At 37.6% G+C, this 26,651-nt stretch overlaps 1 protein-coding gene across 4 annotated transcripts in view; it reads left to right on the top strand.

Moving 5' to 3' along the window:
• The window catches only part of CDH8 (cadherin 8), a 407,409-nt gene extending 386,500 nt beyond the window's left edge, over positions 1-20,909 (top strand). For all 4 annotated transcript variants that reach the window (XM_061387406.1, XM_061387408.1, XM_061387407.1 and 1 more), the window contains 2 exons: positions 17,140-17,391; positions 18,821-20,909. In XM_061387406.1, coding sequence (XP_061243390.1) covers positions 17,140-17,391; positions 18,821-19,314 — 746 coding nt within the window. In that variant the 3' untranslated portion in view covers positions 19,315-20,909. The remainder of the gene's footprint in view (positions 1-17,139; positions 17,392-18,820) is intronic.
• Positions 20,910-26,651: the final 5,742 nt, after the last annotated feature.

Genomic DNA, 26,651 nt, shown 5'->3' with positions numbered 1-26,651 from the left:
GATCCCTGGTTGGGAGATAAGAGCCCACATGCCACAAGGCCAAGAAAGAGAAACATAAAACAGAGACAGTATTGTAACAAACTCAATAAATAATTTAAAAATCATCCATATCAAAAATAAATAAATGAAAAGGCTTGAATTTGGAATGTTAAGATGAACGAAATATATCAGAATCTAGTGTATAATAGACACTTTACTTTCAAAATTAATGTAATAATATATGTAACATTAGTGACATATGATTCTCTCATTGCATTCTATTTATGTAGGACTGGGTATATCTTGGACTTTCAAAGAACTGCTTTGCATTCTGGGTCTCTTGTAACACCCTGACTTACTCATATTCATTGATGACAGTTAGTATTTGTTCAACAAACTAAAACCACTATATTTGCTTTGCATTTACTTTATAATCAAATCTCCATTACATCTCTGAATTAGATAGGCAAAGAATCCTCAGGATTCTGTTTGTTTCTGTTGCTTCCTTCATAAAGGAAATTATCAGTTTTCAGCTGATTAGTGAATCAGAACTTTCCCCACATTAACAGAGGAAGATGTGAAGTTATCGGATACAAGGGGGAAGATGTATATAAAATTACATAGCCACAAAACTGATATGAGAAATGTGATCAAAAAACAGATTTTTGGAAATGGAGAAGAATGGGCATTGCATGTTATTAGTTCCATGATTGATAGACTGAATTTGTGATAATGACCATCCAAGTGGATGTACCCAGTAGGTAAGCAGAGGTGGCATAGGGCTAATATTTTAGATAAATATTATCTGGTAAATCAGGTACCAATACAATAAATATTGTCTGAAATCAGGTAAGTGAAGGAGATTCAAACAAAATCATGAAGAAGTTAGAAAAAAAGCTTGAGAACAGAATGCTATGGAACAGAAAAATGGTAATTATAGGGACAAGAGGCAATGTTGTCCTCTGTACTTCTGCCATTTAACAAACCAGCCCTTGCATCCAAACCCAGTTCACATTCTACCCTTTCCTTAAAGCCTCTTTCATTTGTGTCTATGATGAAAGGTACAGATGGCAATGCAGGAGACACAGGTTCAATCCCTATTTGGGGAAGATCCCCTGGAAAAGGAAATGGCAACCCACTCCAGTATTCTTGCCTGGGAAATCCCATGGACAGAGGAGCCTAGTGGGCTATACAGTCCATAGGATCACAAAAGATTCGGACACGACTTAGCGACTAAACAACACCAACCACAGATGGCATAGAGGACCACAGGGGATACAGGAGTGAGATCAAAGGACAGGGATCAAGGTTAGAGAATGATCATCAGCTGACTCACATTTTAACTTGCTATTAACATTCTATTTTCTCTCCCCTCTGAGTTAGATGTTCCTTGAGATCAGTAATCATAAACAACAATAACAACAACAAACCTATCCATTTATTCATTCAACAAAGATTCATTAAAATCTCACCACGGAGACTGCCATATGTGACACATGTGGTAGACAACAGGAGATATTCACTTTAGACAAAATCTCTGCATTCAAGGATCTTCCAGCTGGTGAGACAGAACCATCACCCCTGACTGCATTGCAGCATGCTGGGTGAATATGTGCCCAAGAAGACTTTCCTCTCACAGCGATGTCTTGGATATAATAGAAACTGAATAACTGAGGACAGAATGAACTGAATGTGTCAGTGTGGATTTGAAAGACTTCAAGATGGAGGCATGGGTGAAGGCAAAGGAAAATGGATTTGTACCGTTTTCAGTGACTTTCACATTATGTCTTATTTTCATATGTGCAAATTCAAAATCTTCAAGAAAATGATGGTATCTAACAAAGTGACAATTTCTAGGAATGCTTCAGTTCAGTTCAGTTCAGTCGCTCAGTTGTGTCCAACTCTTTGCGACCCCACGAATCACAGCATGCCAGGCCTCCCTGTCCATCACCAACTCCTGGAGTTCACTCAAACTCACATCCATTGAGTTGGTGATGCCATCCAGCCATCTCATCCTCTGTTGTCCCCTTCTCCTCCTGCCCCCAATCCCTCCAAGCATCAGAGTCTTTTCCAATGAGTCAACTCTTCGCATGAGGTGGCCAAAGTACTGGAGTTTCAGCTTTAGCATCATTCCTTCCAAAGAAATCCCAGGGCTGATCTCCTTCAGAATGGACTGGTTGGATCTCCTTGCAGTCCAAGGGACTCTCAAGAGTCTTCTCCAACACCACAGTTCAAAAGCATCAATTCTTCGCCGCTCAGCCTTCTTCACAGTCCAACTCTCACATCCATACATGACCACAGGAAAAACCATAGCCTTGCCTAGACGGACCTTTGTTGGCAAAGTAATGTCTCTGCTTTTCAATATGCTATCTAGGAATGCTTAACCTCCTTCAAATCAAAGCAGGTGATTTAGAATACAAACTACTTTTGGTACTTCCTTTCTTTTATATCCTCATCTCTCCAGTCACTACGTGTAATGATTTCAGTATCTTATACACAATGCATGCTTCACTTTAACTGCTATTTTAAAGCCGTCTTACTTCCTGGTCCAACTACCCTATATATTTAGTGTGTTAATGAGCACAAATTTATTAGCTCCAGTGCAAAATGAATTAATCTCTCAGTTTCTTAAATATTTAGAGATAACTATTCAATCAAGATGTGGTGGAAAAATCATTCTCCTGACAGTGCTATTGTCTGGATTTTTAACCACTGGTAGGCTGATTTCTGAAAAGGTCACAGCTCCACTAAGTGCCTTGTTATTTCTTATTTTGTTTTTGTTTCTTCCCTAAGTAGATATACACTTTAAAAAATATTATTACATTTTTCAATTCTGCATAAATCCAAGTAAATGAGAAATATTATTTTCCAGATCTGTTGATATTTATAAAAGCTTTAAAAAATTTCATTCAAACAAAATAGAAATTGGGTTTTGGTATAGTTTTTTACTTTTGTGGGTTAGTTAATGCAGGTATTCCTCAGATAAAATGAAGGTAATATTAATCTTCATCTCTCATTTCCTAATGCCAAGAGTGAGATAAATTTGCCTTTCCTCTTAGCACTAAGGGATCTGCATGAGGTACATGGAACAGTTTGAATAAGAGCAAGAATGCAAATTAGGTGCAGGAGAAAAATCAAACTCAGAGGACTTTGGGCTGTGTGATTGTATCTAGCATGGAACTTGGACACTGAGATATTTGCATTCCTCTCCAGCACCAAAAGTGATTATTTCTTAATTAATTCAAGGTCCTGTGATGCCATGCTATGTTATGTTGACTCTCAAGATACAGGATTTAGATCTATATAGTGTTGTCACTGAGTCATGTCCGACTCTTTGAGATCCCTCGGACTGCAGCTCACCAGGCTCCTCTGTCTGTGGAATTTTCCAGGCAAGAATACTGGAGTGAGTAGCCATTTCCTTCTCCAACTAATCTTCCTGACTCAGGGATCAAACTTGGGTCTCCTGCATTGCAGGTAGATTCTTTACCATTTGAGCTACCAGGAAAGCCCATAAAGTGTTGTACTAAATACTTTTTGATGCTGTAAAATACTATATTCCTGCCTAACTGTGGCCTTGACCACTTAATTTTCCCCTTGTCTCTGATAAAGGTGTCATGGATTGGAAAAACTGCCCTTGGCACACTTTCTCTTTATCTTATCCTTGAGCTTTAATATAGCCTTCTTAGAGCCCATTTCTACTTCCTTCTTTAGGGGACTTTTGCTAAGATGATAGAGGAAGTGTAGAAATACATTGGACTTGGTAGTAATTCTTAACAGTCAGCTGAGAAACCTTGAGTAAATGATTTTATTATTCAAAAAACTTGTTTATCATTTGTTTAATGGACATAAGAATGCCTTCCTTGCCTCTGTCAATAATAGTTCATCAGACTTATTGATTATATTAGTTTCCTAGGGCTGCCATAACAAATAATCACAAACTAAGAAGCTTAAAACAACAGAGATGCATTCTTTCCCAGTGTAGGAGCCAGAAATCTGATATCAAGGTGTGAGCAGCATCACAGTCTCTTTAGAGACTCTAGAGGAGAATTCATTCTCCTCAGCTTCTATTCACTGCAGGCATTCCACGGTTGTGGCCACATGTCCACATCTGCCTCTGCGGTCACATTCTCTCTTCCTCTTCTCTGTGTTAAGTCTCCCTCTGACTTACTCTTATAAGGACACATGTTAACAAACTTTCTTATAAAGATACATGTTATTGGATTTAGGACCCATTGGGTAATCCCAGATAAACTCTTCATTTTAAGATTGCCAACTTGATTACATCTGCAAAAACCCTTTTTCAAGTAAGGTAACATTTAGAAATTCCAAGGAAAGGGACATAAACATGTCTCCTTGGGGGTCACCATTCAGATCACTATACTAAACACCATCTTCAGACGTCTAAGAAAAAGTTTCCTTTGATATTATCCATTTAGAAACAGTATATGTAGGGCTTCCCTGGTGGCTTAGCGTAAAGAACTCGCCTGCCAGTGCGGGAGACAGATGTTCAATCTCTGATCCCCACGCCACAGAGCAACTAAGCCCGAGCCACAACTCTTGAGCCTGTGCTCTAGAGTCCAGGAGCCGCAACTACTGAGTCCATGTGCCATAAGTACTGAACCCCTTCCATCATAACAAGAGAGTAACCCACTCTTGCCACAACTAGAGAAAAGCCCACGCAGCAATGGAGATCCAGCACAGCCACCAGCCCTCGCCCCCCGCCCCAAACAGTGTATGTAGCTTCTTAAAGAATTTTGGAATATGCTTAAATTTCATAGATTACTTTAACAAATCCTGACTTTTGTAAAGTGAAAATCACAGCCCATCCTCTGTACATTTCATTTGCCAGATTTTTTTTTTTTTTTGCCAGATGTTAATTTTGCAAATATTTATAGAATTGTAGTGCATGGTTATAGAGAAATAAGTGTTTTTTTTTTCTGTTAAAAAAAAGTGCTAACTTTTTATATATGTAATTGCAAAATGTTGACTAAACATTATCTTTGGAATTAGTCTAGGAACTTCTAAAAGAATTCAGTGATAGTTTTTCTAAAGTCAAAGTTAACCTTGGTCAATATTTTATGGCTAGATATATATACTTTATTATCAAATATTAGGAGATTTGGATGGAGAGGGAAATGGCAACCCACTCCAGTATTCTTACCTGGAAAATCCCACGGACAGAGGAGCCTGGCAGGCTACAGTCCATGTGGCCACAAACAGTCAGACATGACTGAAGCGACTTAACACACACACAGGAGATTTGGAAATGAATCAACATTCAGACACAACTGAGCAATTGAACATGCAACATTCATATAAACATTGAGATTATTGACATCAGGTGGCATGGTGAATGATCTAATGAGGAAAAAAAAAGGCGAGGGTTGGGGGGGTGGGGAAGAATGACCAATAATCTAATTAGGTGACTCAGAATATCCAGTTGCATGTGGCACACGTGGTGTATTGGTATGTAGAAAATTATAAAGGTACTGGAGGAGACTGGCTTCACAGAGTCTAAATTTTTATCAATTCATTACAGTCTGATTGTTTCCAAACAAACTTAGTGTTTGAAGTAAAAATACATAAATGCAGTGGAAATGCTATCATCTGTGCATCATATTCCTAGGTATTATACACTATATAGGCATATATCTACTATGTTGAAACCAATGGATTTGGTATCTTTATTGCTTTGCTAGGTTTTTAGAAATAAACAGACACAATACAGTGCTAAGAACCTAATTAAATCTCTTATCCATACCTACTGAGCAGAGCACCATTTTCCCTTGGTTTTGGCCTTCTTGCCATTTCCATTCCATTTGATTTGATCAAGAAAAAAATGAATTAAATTTGCAAGTAAAATGACAGGAGACATTTCTCAAAAAGGCATAATATCTACTGATCTTCTTTTCATCTATTCCTTTGTCATAAACATTTGTCTGGCAAGTGCCTTCATTAACTCTGGCTCCTTGTTGCTTAGGCTTGTATCTAACAGGATGAACAATAGCTATAATTCTATGATTTCAAATAAAGGGGACCTAGACCAAAGTAAACTTTCTGCATCAGGGCAACAATAACAGATAAACTACCCTGAAACAAGTAGAGAATTTAGGTTTGCCAGCTTTAATTTATCTGAAGAAAAAGACAATGTAGAGAGAAATGGGATATTTAAATAATATAAACAATAATAATGGCCACTATTGTTTTATTAAAACACAAAGAAAATAAACAGAAGGGAGGGAGGGAGGGAGGAGGGAAGGAGAAAAGAGGAAGAAAGGAAGGAATATGCATATAGAACTAATAAGTGACTATAGCATTATCTAGGCAGCCAGTCATTGAGGTCGCTAAGAATCGGACACGACTGAGCAACTTCACTTTCACTTTGCACTTTCATGCATTGGAGAAGGAAATGGCAACCCACTCGTGTTCTTGCCTGGAGAATCCCAGGGACGAGGGAGCCTGATGGGAGGCCGTCTATGGGGTCGTACAGAATCAGACACGACTGAAGCGACTTTAGCAGTAGAAGCAGCAGCAGCAGCAACCCTGCTACAGCAAAATACTTCAGACTGGTGGCTTCAACAACACAGTTTTCTTACAGTCCCAGAGGATAGGAAGTCCAAGATCAAAGTGTAGGCAAGATAGGACTCATCCTGAACCCATTTTTTTAAACTGGTTATAGATGGTCACCATCTCCCTATACATTCTCATGACCTTTTCTTTGTTTCATCATGGATAGAGAAAGAGCTCTCTGACATCTCTATATTCTGTAGACACCATCCTACAGGATCAGGACCCACTCTTATAAACTTCTTTAACCTTATTTACTTCCTTAATCTCACATGCTAGTAAAGTAATGCTCAAAATTTTCCAAGCCAGGCTTCAGAAATACATGAACTGTGAACTTCCAGATGTTCAAGCTTCTTTTAGAAAAGGCAGAGGAACCAGAGATCAAATTGCCAACATCCATTGCATCATTGAAAAGCCAGAGAGTTCTAGAAAAACATCTACTTCTGCTTTATGGACTATGCCAACACCTTTGACTGTGTGAATCACAAGAAACTGTGGAAAATTCTGAAAGAGATGGGAATACCGGACCACCTGACCTGCCTCTTGAGAAATCTGTATGCAGGTCATGAAGCAACAGTTTGAACTGGACATGGAACAACAGACTGGTTCCAAATAGGAAAAGGAGTACGTCAAGGCTGTATGTTGTCACCCTGCTTATTTAACTTATATGCAGAGTACATATGAGAAATGCTGGGCTGGAGGAAGCACAAGCTGGAATCAAGATTGCCGGGAGAAATATCAATAAGCTCAGATATGCAGATGACACCACCCTTATGGCAGAAAGTGAAGAACAAAAAGAGCCTCTTGATGAAAGTGAAAGAAGAGAGTGAAAAAGTTGGCTTAAAGCTCAACATTCAGAAAACTAAGATCATGGCATCTAGTCCCATCACTTCATGGGAAATAGATGGGGAAACAGTGGAAACAGTGTCAGACTTTATTTTTGGGGGCTCCAAAATCACTGCAGATGGTGACTGCAGCCATGAAATGAAAAATGCTTACTCCTTGGAAGGAAAGTTATGACCAACCTAGATAGCATATTCAAAAGCAGAGACATTACTTTGCCAACAAAGGTTCGTCTAGTCAAGGCTATGGTTTTTCCAGTGGTCATGCATGGATGTGAAAGTTGGACTGTGAAGAAAGCTGAGTGCTGAAGAATTGATGCTTTTGAACTGTGGTGTTGGAGAAGACTCTTGAGAGTCCCTTGGACTGCAAGGAGATCCAACCAGTCCATCCTAAAGGAAATCAGTCCTGGATATTCCTTGGAAGAACTGATGCTGAAGCTGAAACTCCAATATTTTGGCCACCTGATGCAAAGAGCTGACTCATTTGAAAAGACCCTGATGCTGGGAAAAATTAAAGGCGGGAGGAGAAGGGGATGACAGAGAATGAGATGGTTGGATGGCATCACTGACTCGATGGACATGAGTTTGAATAAAGTCTAGGAGTTGGTGATGGACAGGGAAGCCTGGCGTGCTGAAGTCCTTGTGTTGCAAAGAATCAGACACAACTGAGTGACTGAACCAAACTGAACTGAAGTGAACTTCCTTAAAAACTCCATCCCTGAAGACAGCCACAATGGTGGGGGTGTGGGGGGTGGAGTCAGGGTTTCGACATATGAATTCTTGAGCCACACAAGTTCAGACTATAACAAACATTTATTAACTCAGTTACGAAAGGAAATTTTTCTTATAAGGGTACTAATGTACCTTTGAAGAAAGGTCATTTGATTTCCAATTCCAAATGATTCAAAGACCAAATATCAAGAATCAAGAGGAAATTCTTTCTAGAAACCAGAGAAGATACTTACTTGGATGAGGAGCCCTTTCCTGAATGTAGGACTAAGTGATCCAATTTCAACTCAGTAAAACAGAACTCTGGTGTATACCTCTTTAAATGATGGTGTTTCAGATATTTTACAGCAATGTTTCTTCCTCCCTGAGTCTTCTCTACTTGAATATAAGCATCCTCAGTTTATTGTTCATATTACAGGATATGAGGCAGGTCCAGGGAAAGACTTGGAAACCATCAATATTTCTCTTAAATTTCCATGTAAGACCCTGGCTATATATTCTTTCCAATAGCCTGAAACTGAACCTTCTCACTATTTATTTGAACCATAATATAATCCTCTATGACAAAATAACATAAATGGAAATAAATATGAGTCCCACAAAATATGGCTAATGATTACTTGCTTATTCATTTATTCAGCAAATATTTGCTGAGTATTCATTATGCATCTTAAATTGGTTATTTGTTACTTGGAAGTTCCCTAGTTCATTTCTGTATCCCCAGTGGTCTATCATATACCCATTATGACAACATTTTTTGTGATGAGTGTTTTGATGAAATTGAAAAGGTTTTTAGAAGACTATATAACTAATTTATCTGGGGAGATTGGGGATGACTAGTAAAGGAAATTTTTCCCAAAGAAGTGATATTTAAGCACAGACATAAAGATTGCCTAAATATTAATAATTCAAATTAGGGCTAAGGAGGAATAGAGAGATTATCAGGCATAAAAAAAAAGAGCACGTATAAAAGCCCTAAAGACAGAGGATGCTTAACTCAGAAAAGAGGGCTAGAACAAAGAAAGAAAGAAGAGAGACAAGACCAAATAAATGTAGGTTAAACAATATGACTAATGTTGTTATAAGCATCTTTGTTCTGCACCAAGTCCCGTGCTGGGGACTGAGAGGAGAGCTGTGACAAAGGCTAGTTAGTCTCCCTCAAGGAGCTTAGAGTCTAGCAAGATAATACACAAATGTATTGAATATTATCTATGTGTCTCTATAAAGTCAAAACTATTGCAAAAACTTCTAAGAACTTAATTTTAAGATGGCTGCCTTTGTTACAGCTTCTAGCAATTTCCAGTAAAATTATAACAAGTGTTCTGGAATAACACCTTGGCAAAACTAAGAATATAAGTAACTTTTTAAAAATGTATTTATTTATGTATTTGTCTGTGCCAGGTCTTAGTTGCAGCATGTGGGATCTCTTTCCCCGACCAGGGATTGAACCTGGGCCCCCTGCACTGGGTGCACAGAGTCCTAACCACTGGACACCAGGAAGTCCTCAAGTAGCTATTTGTATTCAAAATTATTCTGTTGTCAAAATCTGAAAGAAATTTCATACATAATGGCATAATTGCAATGTGCTATCTGAAAGCAAGCAAGTCTATGCACCTACTGTTTACCTGGTCTTTTCTTTATTTAGTGTGTCCCTTGTATTACTCAGATAAGGAGAAAGGAACCCAACTATACCACTACTAAGGCATATTGTCATTTTAAGTATGCCTGGTGCTATTAGTCCACCTTAACACCTTTCATGATCTTTCCTTCAATAGTTGGTCATAAACAGAAACAAATGGGTGTGGAGTATGAAGCAAGGTTCTGAAAATGGAGTTACTCGTCTTCCTTGGTATAAGGCTCATAAGCAAAACATTATAAAAGGTTGAGGAAACAAGAAAATCCCTAGCTGAGAAAAATACTAGGGAATATTCCACCTATTGAGAGTATCAGAGAACTAGGTGATAAGGTTTTTATGTTTCTATCTCAAGGCAACACAACTGTACTAGATGGGTAGCAGCTGGATACTAATCTATCCAGCTGGATATTAGTCCACACTAGAGAATTTAAGAGCCTACTTTCTTCTTAAATAAATCTTGGCAAAATATTGTTCTATATTTGTCAAACTCTGCAACTATATACTCAATTTCAAAAGATGTAATTTAAAAAACATCATTAGTTATGTGTCTATGGACTTGCAGTGATCATTTCATCTTTTTTGTTTCATATATTTTCCAGTTTTATAAAATGTCTGTTTTCTCTGATAAGTCACTATCAAGGTATTATCCTCTTACATGTGTTATGCTCAAAAAGAAAAAAAATGCAGTAAATATAATTAAGATAAGAAGCCATAGGATAGAGCAGGTTAAGTTTCCAAGACAACAAGATGATATAACATGGAAATGTATCTACATATGAAGGACTGTAACGAAGGTTTTTAAATAACATAATAATATAACTGAAGCCAAGTTTTAGAGGTAGTGAACAGCTAAGTCCTTGATATGACTACTTTTCTGCTTTACATCGTTGTGAAGCAAATAAATGAAAGAAAAAATTAAATTGAAAACAAACTAGAATACACTTTTATAAACAGTATCTTCAAATAAGCACCTTCAGTTATCTTAATGCTGAAAGTCAAAAGCTATTTTCTCTTTTTTTAATATCAAGAACAGGTGTGTACCATAATTTCTTATATTAAAAATTGTATTTGAGATTCTTGTTAGTATAGTAAGATAGGAGAAAATTCATATAGGCCTTAACCCTGTAAGTATCCTTCTAAGCACTGCTATAGCTACATCCATCAAATTTTGATTGACTGCATTTTCACTTATGTTGTCTGATATTTTTTTAAAATTTTCCTTTTGATCTCTTTATTAAGTCATTGGTTTTTGAGGAATACATTGTTTAATTTCCATATATTTGTGAGTTTCCTCCAATTATTTTCTATTATTGATATCTAATTTCATTCCATTATGGTCAGAGAATGCATTTTGTATTATTTATATCCTTTTAAATTTATGGGGGTTCATTTTATGGCCTAGCCTATGATACATAATGCAGAATGCTCCATGTGTGCTTGAGAAGAATATTCTGTTGTTTTTGGGTGGAGTATTCTATTAATATGTTAGGTATAGTGGATTCATACTGTTGTTCAAATCTTCTATTGCTTATTTACTTCTGACTAGTCCTTTTATCCTTGCCTGGAAAATCCCATGGATGGAGGAGCCTGGTAGGCTGCAGTCCATGGGGTCGCTAAGAGTTGGACACGACTGAGCGACTTCACTTTCACTTTTCACTTTCATGCATTGGGGAAGGAAATGGCAACCCACTCCAGTGTTCTTGAATCCCAGGGACAGGGGAGCCTGGTGGGCTGCTGTCTATGGGGTTGCACAGAGCCGGACACGACTGAAGCAACTTAGTTGTAGCAGCAGTTGTTATATCCATTACTGATGGATATAACATGGGATATAATGGATATAATATTGGGATACCAAATCATTACTTTTGAAATCTTAGTTATTATATGCTCAACAATATGTTATGTATGCACAGTTTTATACAGTTGCTTTTTAAAAGTTAAGAAAAGAGAAAAACTATGCATTTATACTGTCTTCTATAACTACATAATTACTTCTCCTGATGTTCTTTGTTTTTAGTGTGGAGTTGAATTACCATCTGGGGTTATTTGTTATTTGCTTTCAGTCTGAAGAACTTCCTTTCTTGTTTCTTTTAAGACATGTCTTCTGGTGACAAATTCCCTCAATTTTTTGTTTATCTGGGGATATCTCTATTTCATTCTTTTTGAAAGACAGTTTTGCTGAATATATGATCCTGGGTTGAAAGGTTTTGATTTGAGCATTTTAAATGTGCTAGCCTTCTTTCTTCTTGGGTCCACTGTTTCTATAAAAATTCAGTTGTTAATCTTATTGAGGTTCCCTTGGAAGTGATGAGTCAACTTTCTCTTGCTTTCAGACTATTCTTCTTGTCTTTTAGTTTCAGTATTTTTTTCTGTCTCTTTGTGAGTGTCTTTGTGTTTACCTTGATTTTTATTGGTTTCTCAAAGTGGAAACTAATGTTTCCAAAAAGTTTTGAAGTTTTTCCCTCGTATTTTTTCTTTTCCTTTCTTTGTCTCCTAGTATTTTCATTGCAGGTATATTGGTGGACTTAATTTTGTCCCATATATTTCTAGGGCTCTATTCATTTTTTTTCCCTATATAGTTCAGTTTGCAAAATTTCTATTGATCTATCTCCAAGTTCACTAATGCTTTCTTTTGCCAATTCAGATTTACAGTTTAGCTATTGTAATTTTTCATTTAGTTACTGTACTTTTCAACTCCATAGCTTCCATTAAGTTCTTTTTAAAAAATAATGTCTATCTCTTTATTTATATTCTCTATGATATGAGATTGTCATCATGCCTCCATAGTTCTTTAATGGTTTACGGTAGCTCATTGAACACATTTACAATGGTTTCTTAGAAGTCTTTGTTTAACTTGATTTTTGCTTGCTCTCATGGAGCAAACCTGCTCCCACCTGCTTCCTACCTCCCATCCCTATCCCATTTATGGGTCATGATTTCTTGTTTCTTTGAATGTCTTATAATCTTTTGTTGAAAACTGGACATTTTTAGAGAATATATTATAGTAACTCTGGATATTGACCCTTCAGCCAAGGCATGTTTTTGTAATTTGTTCATTTATTTGTTTAGTAACTGGCTGGATTATTTTAGTGAGGTCTGTTTTCCCTCTGCAATGTTAAGCCTCTGATGTTTCACCTCAGGGGATCCCAGCCTTGGCTTTGCCCACAGTCACCAGCAATGGCAGTGGTTTTGGCAGAGTTGTCTCTTTCCTTGACTACGTCCACGTTGTTAAACTTCACTAGTTGCTAGATGCTTTCTGCATTGTTCTTAATTCAGAAATCATCTAAATTGTTCTTAATTCAGAAATCGTCTAAATCCCTAATCCAACCAAATGTGGGCTCTTTCAGAAGGGTATTTCCCTCAGTGTTTCAGAATTGTTCTGACCCAGGCTGGCTCCTCTCCAGCTCTTTTCTAGTTTCTAGGTTTCTAGGTTCTCTACTTCTCAACTGAGGCAAAACATTGAGCCACTGGCTTTGAAGCTGAGTTGGAGACTATGCCGTTTTTCTCTGAGTGACACCTCTACTTTAGGAGCTGTGCACTTGACATGAGGGTACAGTAGCCTCAAGTCTTTTTGGCTTGGCTCTCCCACTGTGAAGCCACTGTCATAATTCAGGGCAAGCACAACTGAAGCCCTGTATTCCCCGTGAAGTCTTGCCAAGATAGAGCCTCTGTTGCCCAAGCAGGGGCAGCAAGGAAGAAAGGAACCCTGCCTTGTCCACACCGACTCAGAATCTAGTCCATTAAGAGGTAGATAGGAGCAGGGTGAGAACTGGTGACACCGCCCTGCAACTGCTAGCTGTGGCAGGGAGGAAGCTGTGTGCTCTTGGCTGGACCAATTTGGAGTACAGTTTCCACCTCGCAGAGCTGAGAGAAGGGGTGAAGAAGCTAGCTACCAGGTTCTGGTTGGAGCACCATACTCAAGTCATTCCTACCAGGCTCTACCATGCTTCCTGAATAAATGTTTCTCTGTTTGGTGCCCTTCTCCAGAACTATTTCCAGAGACATTAGTTTGCTTAAATTTTATTTTATAAATTTTATAAACTGTAATTCCAGTTCCACTGTGGAATTCCCCACATTATCATGCTCCTCATATGTATCTCTGTGTTGAGATATATTCTTATAAGTTAAAAAAAAATGTTTTAAAGGGTGACTGAAATTAAATCCAACATATAAAAGTTATGTTTTATACACTAGCAACAATGAGATGAAAATATAATATTAAAAAGGTAATAAGTACTAAAGCAACTATATATATATAAAATACTAAGTGTAATGAAATATGTGAAAATCTCTTGCAGCTAAAATAAAAACATTTTAACATATATTAAATAAAAAAACCACAGTCTTGATATAGAAGACTAAAGTTGTCAATTTTCTTAATGTATTTACATCTTAATATAATTTCAAGTAAAACTCTTACAGGAATGTTCATGGAACTTGGTAATCTGTTCTGCATTTGTCAGAGATTAGCAAATAAGCAAGAATGACTGAAATATTCCTAAAGAAGAACATAATGGGAAAAACAAACATCCTGATTTATTATAAATTTTTCATACATAGAAAGCATAATATTGATACAAGATTAGAAAAACAGAGCACTAGAACATAATAGAGAGCCTAAAAGGATGAAGATATACAAAGTTTTGATTTGTGAGGACTAAGAATTGAATGTCAGTGGGTAAGAGATAAATTACTCCACAATTAACCTTGGGAAAATCAATGATCAGTACAGAAAAATATCGATACCATACAATTGCTTAAATGTGAAAGGCAATATTAAAAAAAGTAATTTTTACGTAATAATAATTTAAAAAATAAGGCTAAGTTACTAATCATTAAAGAGACTGATAAAATTGACTACATTTTAATAAAATGAAAAGGCATCATATGTTTTAAATAAATAAAGCAGAACTTTATTGAACATATTTGCAACATGCAATTTAAAAGAAATATGTATTTCAAATACCCAAATTTGAAGTATGTGAAACTGCTAATATTCAGTGGGTTTTTGGGGGTGTGAAATAATGACAATTCAATGTGACCTAATAAAATAATTAATAATAAATGTAAATACCAACTGAAAATATGGTAAAAATATTAATAGGCAAATAGGCAATTGACTTTCCCTGGAGGTAGCAGGTGAAAGTTATCATAAATGACCCGTGAACTTCCTTTACTTAGTCAATAATTTTCTTTATATAGAAAGAGAGCAACATATGCAGATACCAGGAATAGTAAAAGAAAAAAATGAGTTAGGTCTAAGACTCATCAATGCTTTTCTAAGTAATAAAGGAGATAGCTTTGTTCTGCAATGAATAATACTCCTGCTGCAGTTTCTAAATTATCATTATAGATTGTTTAAAGAGAGACTATGCAAAGATAGTTTTTCATATAAATAATGTTAACCACAAAAAGACAAAAGCCTCCATTGTAATTTTATTAATTGCATCTTGAAGAACAATTCCCATCTTCTGTTTTGAACTATGGTATATGAAATCATCCACAAATATTCCTTGTACTAATTAACTGTACTCAAACTTGTCTCACACTTTCTGGAAATATAACACACACAGCTATATATTTGGTATCTGTTTTGAGATAATGTTCTCCTGCTTTTAGCTTACTGGCATTTCCTTCTGTCATGGAAATAAAGATTACTAGATCATTTGGAATATCACTGCTTACTTCCACTAGAGACCTCTTTTCACTTTTCAAATTACTAAATAATGAGATACAATCAGAAATAACTTAGAAAAAAAATGTTAACTCAGAGTTTTTTTTCTCTCTAACTGCTTACTATCAAGACACTGTAGGTCTGCATATATCTTAAACAAAGCAAAGACAAATATAATTTATACATTTATTTTAAGGAATGTCTGTCACATTTTTTGAATTCTGGTATTGGATTCCCTGGTGGCTCAGATGGTAAAAAATCCACCTGCAATGCAGGAGACCTGGGTTCGATCCCCGGAGGAGGCATGGCAACCCACTCCACTAATCTTGCCTGGAGAATCCCCATGGACAGAGGAGCCTGGTGGGCTATAGTCCATGGGGTTGCAGAGTCAGACACACCTGAGCAACTAAACACAGCATAGCACCGCACACTGTACTACAGGGTACAGAAGATTTAACACATTTACATAAAATCATTTGAGTGGAATATCTGTTCATGTATTTGAGTATTCTAGAAATCACTGGGACATCCATGACCAGGAACTGTACAACAATGGTTTGGAATGTCTGCCTTAAAAGGCAACAGTGAGGCAGACAAATGTGCTGGGGTCTGCAAACTTGTCAATATTTGAAAAAAATCCCACTGAAATAATCATTTTGCCCAAATAGTACTGCACACATTAATCAAAGTTATGTTTATTTGCTTTTGGCTTGAATATCAGTATGAAATAATCAGTGTTCCCATCTGAATAGCCCTCTGTCTGTCATTAATTGAAATGAGAAAACAGACATATATATATATATATATATATATATATATACACACACACACACACACACACACACACACATATGCATATATAGCTACAGTTCATGACATAGGGATGAATGACAACAGAAAGTTGGGGGTGTAATTCATTTTGGGAGTAAAATTTTGAGATTCATAGGGCTACCATGGGACCAATCACTTCTCACTAGTCAGTTCTACTTTGAACTGAAGTATGCCCTTAAGTGTCCTTAAGGGTTGCTCCAGATAAACAGTATATATTTCCATATAATTAATACATGAAAAATGGATCACCTGCTCCTATGACTTCTCATTTAATTCTTATTTGTATAACCACTATAGGTCTTCTCTACAGAATTTTAAAATATGTGGCATATCTCCTCCAATTGGCAGTAAATTGGACTTTTGTGTATCTTAATGTAAATGCTGTAGAGCATAAATAACTCTTTTTATATGAATAGGTACCTGTGGGAATCAAGTGTATTGTTTTGTATGCCATACGGTCATAAAGTCTATCTTGTAACACAAAGCTTTTCAAATATGGCTTTCAAAATGTGGGGAAATTTATAGTCTAGTTTTCATTGTCTGGATAAAGAACATTAAATTTATTTATGGGGACTTCGGGTAATTGTGTTCTATAAAAGGACACTTGAAGATTATTTTTGCAAGAGAAATCCTTTGCATTTACAAGGTGAGGGTAAAACTCCATTAGTTTATCCTGAGGCCATTGTCATTGAACCTGTAAGGGTGTGTATGGTCCATGCCAATTGGGAAAATGGGAAGAGGGAAGAAGAAGAGTTCAGGAGTGGTTCAGTGGAGTTGGGATTGTCGTGAGGATTGCAGAGGATTTATGAACTAGAAAAACAAGTGTTGTTTGGGCAGCCGTTTTGAAATGATGCAAACTACTTTAATTTTCATTTTTCCAGATAATTCCCTCAGCATTTTGGCAAAGCATAATGGATTCAACCGCCAGAAGCAAGAAGTCTATCTCTTACCAATCATAATCAGTGACAGTGGGAATCCTCCTCTGAGCAGCACTAGCACCCTGACCATCCGGGTCTGTGGCTGTAGCAGTGACGGCGTTGTCCAGTCTTGTAATGTTGAAGCTTATGTACTTCCGATTGGACTCAGTATGGGCGCCTTAATTGCCATATTAGCATGCATCATTTTGCTGCTAGGTATGTACTTTCTTCATAGCCTAGGGGTCACCATTTTTCTGGTTCATAAATGACTGTAAATAAGGACAGAAAACCCTAACTCGACCTAGAAAATCCTAGTCAATATTCTTTGGAAGAAAAACTCTTTTCCACTTCTCCAAGCTTTGAGGTCACCAAGAGGGAAAAAAAGGATTGTAATAGTAAATGTCCAGGTGGAGAGAAATGTTCATTGCCTTTTTCAGTTCCATCACCTGTGAAAAGATAAACTACGAATAATTGTGGTGGAAGTGGGGATGGACCTTAAGTGGTTACAACAGCAACTGTTATATAAAAACACCTGCAGGGTTCCGATGCACACCAGTTTACTTCAAGAGGGGGCTCTCCTATGTCCAAAATACTCTTTTATCTAAATAGTGTATGGGTTGGGTTGCTGAATCCATCCAATCACAAAATTTGGTGAGATAAGATGAAAGCAAACAAGCAAACAAAAAATACTTTTTCTCAAAATTGCATTGTGTTTCTCAGATAGTTTTCTTGATACTAAAATCAAATTAAGATGAAGACTGCAAATTAAGAAAATGTTTTTGTAACTTTTCTGCTAAAGAATTCAATTATAAAAATGAGATTAGACAGTAAGAGGACACAAAAGGGAAGGTATTCATACATCTTATCCTGCCCTTGGAAAAAGGTTATGTCAGTCACTACCTTCCTGGTTATATCAGTTCTGCTCACCCGGTATCTTGTATTGAGCATCATTTCCTTCCATATTTGATGTCATTAGCCCAAGTTTGATTTGGCTGATCTGGCTAGTTTTTTTTTTTTTTTTTTCTTTTAATGCATTCCTCTCCCTTTCCCCACCTTTAGTTCTACTTTACCAGGTAGAGGAAAGCTAGCACTTTCACACAAGAGAAGAAGTTGCCCATTCAAAGCTGACATTCACCTTAATATACCACTTTGTCTGTGAATGAACATTATTGTATTGGAAAAAGTCTTGAAGAACTTATTAGAAAAACACAAAACATACTCAATATAGTCTATTCAGATCCTTTTTCTTTATGGAAGAGAGGCACGGAGTCAAAAAGTATTGAATGATCTGCCCAAGACACACAGCAAGTTACTCATGCTCTCTGTGCTGTTTCACATTTTGTGTCATTCACTCCAGAGCTCCCAGTGGTATTAAATGTAGCCTTCACCATGAATAGATGCAAACTTGTTATTTTAACCCAGCTTCTTCATCACCATTCAATAAATAGTAGCAACCTAGAATAATATTCACTCAAAATTCAGTGCCCATACTTCAGAAAGGCGTTTCACTTAATTCCCAAATGAATGCACGAAAGTTACATGTTCATAAGTTTTTAAATAATGCCCCTTGCTCAAAATACACGATGTGTTACTTGTGAAATTATATGTCTGTCTGGCTAATTGTTATTTTATGTTTTTCCTACAGTCATCGTGGTGCTGTTTGTAACTCTGCGGCGACACAAAAACGAGCCACTCATTATCAAAGATGATGAAGACGTGAGAGAAAACATCATTCGCTATGATGACGAAGGAGGAGGGGAAGAAGACACAGAGGCTTTTGACATTGCAACTTTACAAAACCCAGATGGAATTAATGGATTTTTACCCCGTAAAGATATTAAACCAGATTTGCAGTTTATGCCAAGGCAAGGGCTTGCGCCAGTTCCGAACGGTGTTGATGTGGATGAATTTATAAACGTGCGGCTACACGAGGCAGATAACGATCCCACAGCCCCACCATATGACTCCATTCAGATTTATGGCTATGAAGGCCGAGGGTCCGTGGCCGGCTCCCTCAGCTCCTTGGAGTCCACCACCTCAGACTCGGACCAGAATTTTGACTACCTCAGTGACTGGGGTCCCCGCTTTAAGAGACTGGGCGAACTCTACTCTGTCGGTGAAAGTGACAAAGAAACTTGACAGTGGATTATTATAAATAAATCAAAGGGAACTGAGCATTCTGTAATATTCTAGGGTCACTCCCCTTAGATACAACCAATGTGGCTATTTGTTTTAGAGGCAAGTTTAGCACCAATCATCTATAAACTCAACTACATTTTACTGTTGAACCAAAAAGTTAATAATAAAAATTAAAAAGTATATGTTAGGAGGTTATAAATCTTGTGGAGTGTGAATTAAAGTATGTGGAGTGTCTAGAAGTCTTTGGATATTTGATATTTACCTGACCACCAGAGACAAAGTTTGGGATCCTGGCTCCTCCTTAGAGGAATGGCATATAAAGAGGAAAAAATCAAAATTAAAAAGGTGCTTTCTTAGAAAAATGGACCTGCAAGAAATTTGCTGCTGATATGTGTCTTCTGCGAGGATTTTTATAAATGCAAATGGTTTTTTCCCCTTCGCCTGTAAGGATCCTGCCACTAATGATAAAGCAATACTTGGTCTGCTGTACATTCTGACTTTTTGGAGTTTTGGGAGGCCTCCTAGATTATACGGTACGCTGACCACACATTGTACATAATTGTTGGCCCCACTCATCAGAGACGGAATAGCATCTTTAAATATTGTGTCGAGCCTTAAAATATTCATGTTTGTAATCCATTCCAGGGTGGGGACTGCCAGCTCAGTGGTGGGAGGAGAGAAATCTCATTCGAATGGGCCTGTTCTCTGGAACCAGGATTACTCTTTCCCTCCAGTTCACCTTCTCCCACAAGGATACAAAGAGAAACTGTGTCACACAGTGGACTACATAAGAGGCAGATGGTTTTACTGCTAGCGCGTGAATTTATTTGTTTAATCCTCAAAATAAATATTTTATTGATGTCCATTAATGCTTTTATTTATTAAGGTTGGTAATTTATAGATTAAGGGACTATATGAAAAAAAAACTAAATTATATCCATTAATAATCCTTTAGATTGTTTTATATAAATATATATACAATGAATGTTTAATACATGTACATTTTGATGAGATGAGTATGGCAGGCAATATTATCAAAGGGAAGCTAATAGTCTCTTTAGAGTAGAAAATGTTATTGTGACTGGTGATGGCAGGAGCAGCATTTTCCCAGAGAAACTTTTGGACTGTTTTCTATTTTGTTCATAATCCTAGTATTTGGTGTTTTTACAACAAGCACAAACATCTGAAAGTATATTGATTCATGTGAATATTTAAACTCTAGACTTTTAGATATCTACATAACGCCCTGCCCAATAAACATGCTTCAAGTTGATCCCACTGTTTTAGAGCAGGAACTGATTTGTACATAATTTTACTGCTTCTGTTTTAGCACTTCTCTCCCTGATCATCATGATGATGCACAGAACGTATTAGACTCCAAAACAGAACTGCGCTAGAAGATGTGAGCATATTCAATTTGTAACGCAAACCTGCCATTTAGGAGTAGATAATGTATGATAAAACTCAAGTACTACATGCAGATCATTTTAATTTTCTACTTTGCTTTAACGCAATATTGTTTATTTACTCCATGTATTGTATTCAGAGAAACTCCTGTATTGTTTCCTACTTTGTGAAATATATTTTTATAAATACCTTTGTTGTCATCACTTTTTTTTTTCTAATCAGACGGAAATCAATTAACAGAGTCATCAACTCTAACTAGAATTCTAGAATGTTCAACAAAACCATCCCATGGATCACTTTTTATTTTAAGCGTCTTTATGATAAAGAACCAGAGATGAGAAATGGTTTGGTGATGATCACACAGGAAGATAGCAACAGGGCCATTAAAGGAACGTGGGCAGGAACATGGTATATGGTAAGGCTAGTTCAGCTCTGCTAGTTGGGGTCCTCCTGGAAACAAGTGCTAAAGCAGAGTTAGGAGTAAAAGGTAAAAGAAAGGAAACAGGATTGTGCAGGGAACTTTTTCAGACAAGGATACAGATTTTAAAACGTCAAAGTGAGGAGATTAGGAAGCAGGATTTGGCAAGAGAACCTTAGACTGCAATGCAGACCTGACAAATAAGGAGTTCGGAGGGGTCCCGTGAGAGGAATCTCTCATCGGGTAAAAACAGCCTCCAGTTCCCCTGCCACCTCTCATTGGCTTGGGGTTGCCTGAGAGAAGAAGGGCTTTAGCTGGAAATCCAAACGCATCAAATTCTGGATTGACTACATGGATTTAAAATGTTTAAGTAGGGTTTCCCTGGCGCTTCAAATGGTAAAGAATCCACCTGCAATATGGGAAACCTGGGTTCCATCCCTGGGTTGGGAAGATCCCCTGGAGGAAGGCATGGCAACCCACTCTAGTATTCTTGCCTGGAGAATCCCATAGACAGAGAAGCCTGGCAGGCTACATTCCATGGGGTCACAAAGAGTTGGACATGACTGATCAACTAAAATGTTTAAATATTACACTTAGAATTTACAACCTCCCAGTGCTCAGCAACTTAACTGACTCCTTACTGAGTTTCTTTGCCTGAGAACAGTTTATCTTTAATACTTATCACTTTGACTATTGAACTCTTTTTCTTGAGGTTAAAATGATGACCTAGAGTGACTTTCATATACACTAGGACTTGGCACAGTGACTAAAACAAATACCTGGTAAATGTAGATCATTAATAATAGTTGTAGTAGTAACCAAAATTAATATTCTGATGATGTCACACATTCTATTCCAATGTGTGGACTAAATTACTACTTCAGTTATCTCTTGCATACTAGACTCATTTCTAGTGTACTTTTCAGTGAAGTGGCATAGGTTACAGGCATATAAATGTGTATAACAAAAATTACACTATTTTTCAGGAATATAATATCCATATCCTCAGATCTTGCCAGTAAATAAGATAATCTTCATAGGGTGATTTTCATGGGCAGGAGATATTATTTGGTATACAGGTTGTTCAATCTTATCTCAAAATTTACTTTGCCCAAGAAGAGAGAAAGAAAGTGTGGTTTTATTGTTGATTTTCTTTGCCACTATTATGCTGACTCTTTGTGCTTAAAAGCCCATTTAAGGTTTTATAATATGGGATCAAGTCAATTATACCATATTCATATAAGGCTGAACTACACTTTTAGAGTACTCCAAATATAAATAAGTATGGGCTTTCAGGGTGGCTCAGTTGTAAAGTATCCACCTGACAATTCAGGAGAGGTGGGTTCTATCCGTGGGTTGGGAAGATGCCCTGGAGGAGGAAATGGCAACCCACTCCAGTGTTTTTGCCTGGGAAATCCCATGGACAGAGGAGCCTGGTGGGCTACAGTCCATGGGGTCTCAAAGAGTCAAACATGACTGAGCGAGCATGCATGCAACCATGACTTTAAATAAAGATCTGAAGAATATATACACACACTCACACTCCTACAATGACTTAAAGTACTTTTACTTTAGCAGTAGAATTGCTAAAACTTCCTGCATCAAGAGGTTGATGGGGTTTTCAAACTTTTAGGATTTGAGTATACCAAAGTGACTAGTTTTGTCTCTGTGTATTTTTTGTCACTGTAATACTGTTGGCAAAAAGCTGACTCACTGGAAAAACCCTGATGCTGGAAAAGATTGAGGACAAGAGGAGAAGGGCGGTGACAGAGGATGAGATGGTTGGATGGTACCACCAACTCAAAGGACATGAGTTTGAGCAGACTCCAGGAGATGGTGAAGGACAGGGAAACCTGGAGTGCTGCAGCTCATGAGGTCACTAAGAATCAGACACAACTCAGCAACTGAACAGCAAAGTTCTGTCTCTGTGCATGGTTTTTCTATCGTAGCAATACTGACATATGTCTTACATATACCTGTGTAGTTATTTTGCAAATGAAATGCTTATTCAGTCCATAGGCATTTTAATGTGTCTATAGATCATTATTGTGTTCCAAGCATTAGATTTTTTTCCCTTTTATTTAAATTTATCCCACCCAAGTGTTCTCTAAATACTGGAGAAGAACCAGTGAGTTGGAGCCAAGTGAGACAAAATTATCTCCCTCTGCCTACTTCACAATCCAAGGTTCCTGCCTGGGAACTGAGGCATCCCTGGGTGACTGGACACCACATGGGATCAATTCAGCCTCAACCTGGTTCACTATTTGATCAAATAAAATTGAAGAAATTTCTTTTAAACATCCATACATGTACACTAAAGAGTACTGAGGCAATTTTTATAATAATATTTTATGAGTACTGTAATAAGACTTAAAATTTTATATTAATAATAGGATGATTAAAACATGCTAGAAATAAAATCCAAGTGTTAGAATTGCCATTTATTACATTTAAAGTCACTGAGTCATGTCCGACTCTTTGTGAACCCATGGACTATACAGTCCATGGAATTCTCCTGGACAAAATACTGGAGTGGGTAGCCTTTCCCTTCTTCAGGGGATCTTCCCAACCCAGGGATTGAACCCAGGTCTCCCGCAATGCGGGAGCCATAAGGGAAGCTACCAAGAATACTGAGCCATAAGGGAAGCTACCAAGAATACTGGGGTGGGTAGCAGTGCCATGCAGAATTGCTATTTCTAGGAAATAAACTTTACAGTAAAAGTGTCTTGCAGAAGTGTGTGGGTGAGTGTTCATATGTATATAAAATAAAACTTAGATTCACTGACATCACTAGTGAAACAAGAATGCTTAGAAAGAGCCAAATGTGTCTTTGGGAGAGTTTGCTTAATCAGATGCTTAAAGTAAGACAAGTCTCTGCGTGAAACTTGGAAATCTCCTAGGAGCAGCCAGATTCCACACTGAGACCCAACAGAGTTCTGGGCTATGCTGTATTTTGGAGAAGGAAAAGCAGGTGCTGAGAGCTAAGTAGCCAATTACTCTTTATAGCCACATAAGGACTGGAGGCAAGTGGGCCTTTCCAACAAGTTGTATTATGCGATCACTGGCTTTGCAGGGAATCTCACAAATGTATAACCTTCTGATTGCCTTTTTGATTGAAAGTTCCATCTGAGATCAAGGCAGTGCAACCAGTAATAAGATTTCAAAAAATCCCATCACTGGCACTGTTGGAAAGGCTGAGCATGACTGAAATCCCATCATTGTCAGTCAAAAAATAAGGTAAGATTGGGCATCACTATAAAAGCTATATAAATGCACAATTTAAACATAAATATCAACATCAAAAGACAATATATATACACACACATATATATTTATACACACAGATATCTTCAAGTTTTTAGAAATAAATTTATATTTGCAACTTTTCTTCTCACAATCACATACTATCAAAAACCTGGAGCAGTGGCTTTTTGTTTTTCTGAACCTGCTGCTGCTACTGCTAAGTCGCTTCAGTCGTGTCTGACTCTGTGCGACCCCATAGACGGCAGCCCACCAGGCTCCCCGTCCCTGGGATTCTCCAGGCAAGAACACTGGAGTGGGTTGCCATTTCCTTCTCCAATGCATGAAAGTGAAAAGTGAAAGTGAAGTCGCTCAGTTGTGTCCGACTCTAGTGACCCCATGGACTGCAGCCTACCAGGCTCCTCCGTCCATGGGATTTTCCAGGCAAGAGTACTAGAGTGGGGTGCCATTGCCTTCTCCATTTCTGAACCTAACTTTGAGAGAAATTGTACTGAAGGTAAAGGATTTTAAAGGCTGGTTTTTATTTAAGAACAAAATAATGACCATGGTACCTGACATTAGAATGAAATGCATAATATTGTAAAGTTGGATTAGATATTTTTTATATTGTGTTTCTGTGGAGACAATAACTGTAGAACGTATTTCACAAGAAATGTAGTTTTCAATGTACTTTAAAATTGTCCTCTATTCCAATACTTCGTTTTTTGCTATACCAAGCACCTTTGCAAAGTTACTCAGTCAGCCAAATGGTGCTGCGTGTATTATTGTCACTGTAGTTATTGCTCTTTATGATGATTATTCTGTCTGTACCAGGGTTTATTTTCATTATTTTCCTCTTAGTCAACACACATCTGTATATCACATGGTGAAATTTTTGTCGTTCTTACTGTTTATCAATTGTACTTTTGACATTAAAGATATTCTAGTCCCAGTATTTTCCACCCAATACTAGTATTACAGAGGTCATGCCATTTAAAACCCCCCTGATTTGATGGTCTATCTAAAAGGAAAGAGAAATGTGTCTCCTATGAACACTGAGCATCATGCTGCTCAATAATTGGGCTATGTAGCTAATATGGAAAGATTATATGAGATGGCATTGCCAAACGATTTATTTATAAAAAATTGCCAAATAATTTTTATTTATGAAATTTATAATTTAAAATTTTATTTATTTCCTTTATGTATAAAAAAATGAGCTAATGAATCTTGCCTAAGCTAATTTTTGAAGCATGGTCTTGTAAACAGTTATTTGCATCTAGCTTTAAACTTAGGTTGGTCTGACACTAAAGCCCGTGCCTTTCTTTCTTTTTTTAAATTGTTATATTCCTTTTATTTATTTATTTTGTTTTGTATTGGGGTATAGCTGATTAACAAACAATGTAATAGTTTCAGGTGAGCAGCAAAGGGACTTGGAGATATACATATATGTATCCATTCTCCCCTCAAACTCCCTTCCCATCCATGCTGACACATAACACTGAACAGAGTTCCATGCGCTATACAGTAGGTACTTGTTGGTTACCCATTTTAAATATAGCAGTGTGTACATGACCATCCCAAATGCCCTCACTACCCTTTCCCTCCATCATTACCCCAGATCAGATCAGATCAGTCGCTCAGGTGTGTCCGACTCTTTGCGACCCCATGAATCGCAGCATGCCAGGCCTCCCTGTCCATCACCAACTCCCAGAGTTTACTGAGACTCACGTCCATCGAGTCAGTGATGCCATCCAGCCATCTCACCTTCTGTCGTCCCCTTCTCCTCCTTCCCCCAATCCCTCCCAGCATTAGAGTCTTTTCCAATGAGTCAACTCAGCTGGGTATTCTTTTTGCTTTGGCTCCATCCCTTTGCTCTTTCTGGAGTTATTTCTCCACTGATCTCCAGTAGCATATTGGGCACCTACTGACCTGGGGAGTTCCTCTTTCAGTAGCCTATCATTTTGCCTTTTCCTACTGTTCATGGGGTTCTCAAGGCAAGAATACTGAAGTGGTTTGCCATTCCCTTCTCCAGTGGACCACATTCTGTCAGATCTCTCCACCATGACCCGCCCGTCTTGGGATGCCCCATGGGTATGGCTTAGTTTCATTGAGTTAGACAAGGCTGTGGTCCTAGTGTGATTAGATTGACTAGTTTTCTGTGAGTATGGTTTCAGTGTGTTTGCCCTCTGATGCCCTCTTGCAACACCTACCGTCTTACTTGGGTTTCTCTTACCTTGGGCGTGGGGTATCTCTTCACGGCTGCTCCAGC

Source organism: Bos javanicus, chromosome 18 (assembly GCF_032452875.1).
Source record: "Bos javanicus breed banteng chromosome 18, ARS-OSU_banteng_1.0, whole genome shotgun sequence".
NCBI classification, from domain to species: domain Eukaryota; kingdom Metazoa; phylum Chordata; class Mammalia; order Artiodactyla; family Bovidae; genus Bos; species Bos javanicus.
Note: the sequence above shows the minus strand (reverse complement) of the source record. Positions and strands in the feature narration are given on the sequence as shown.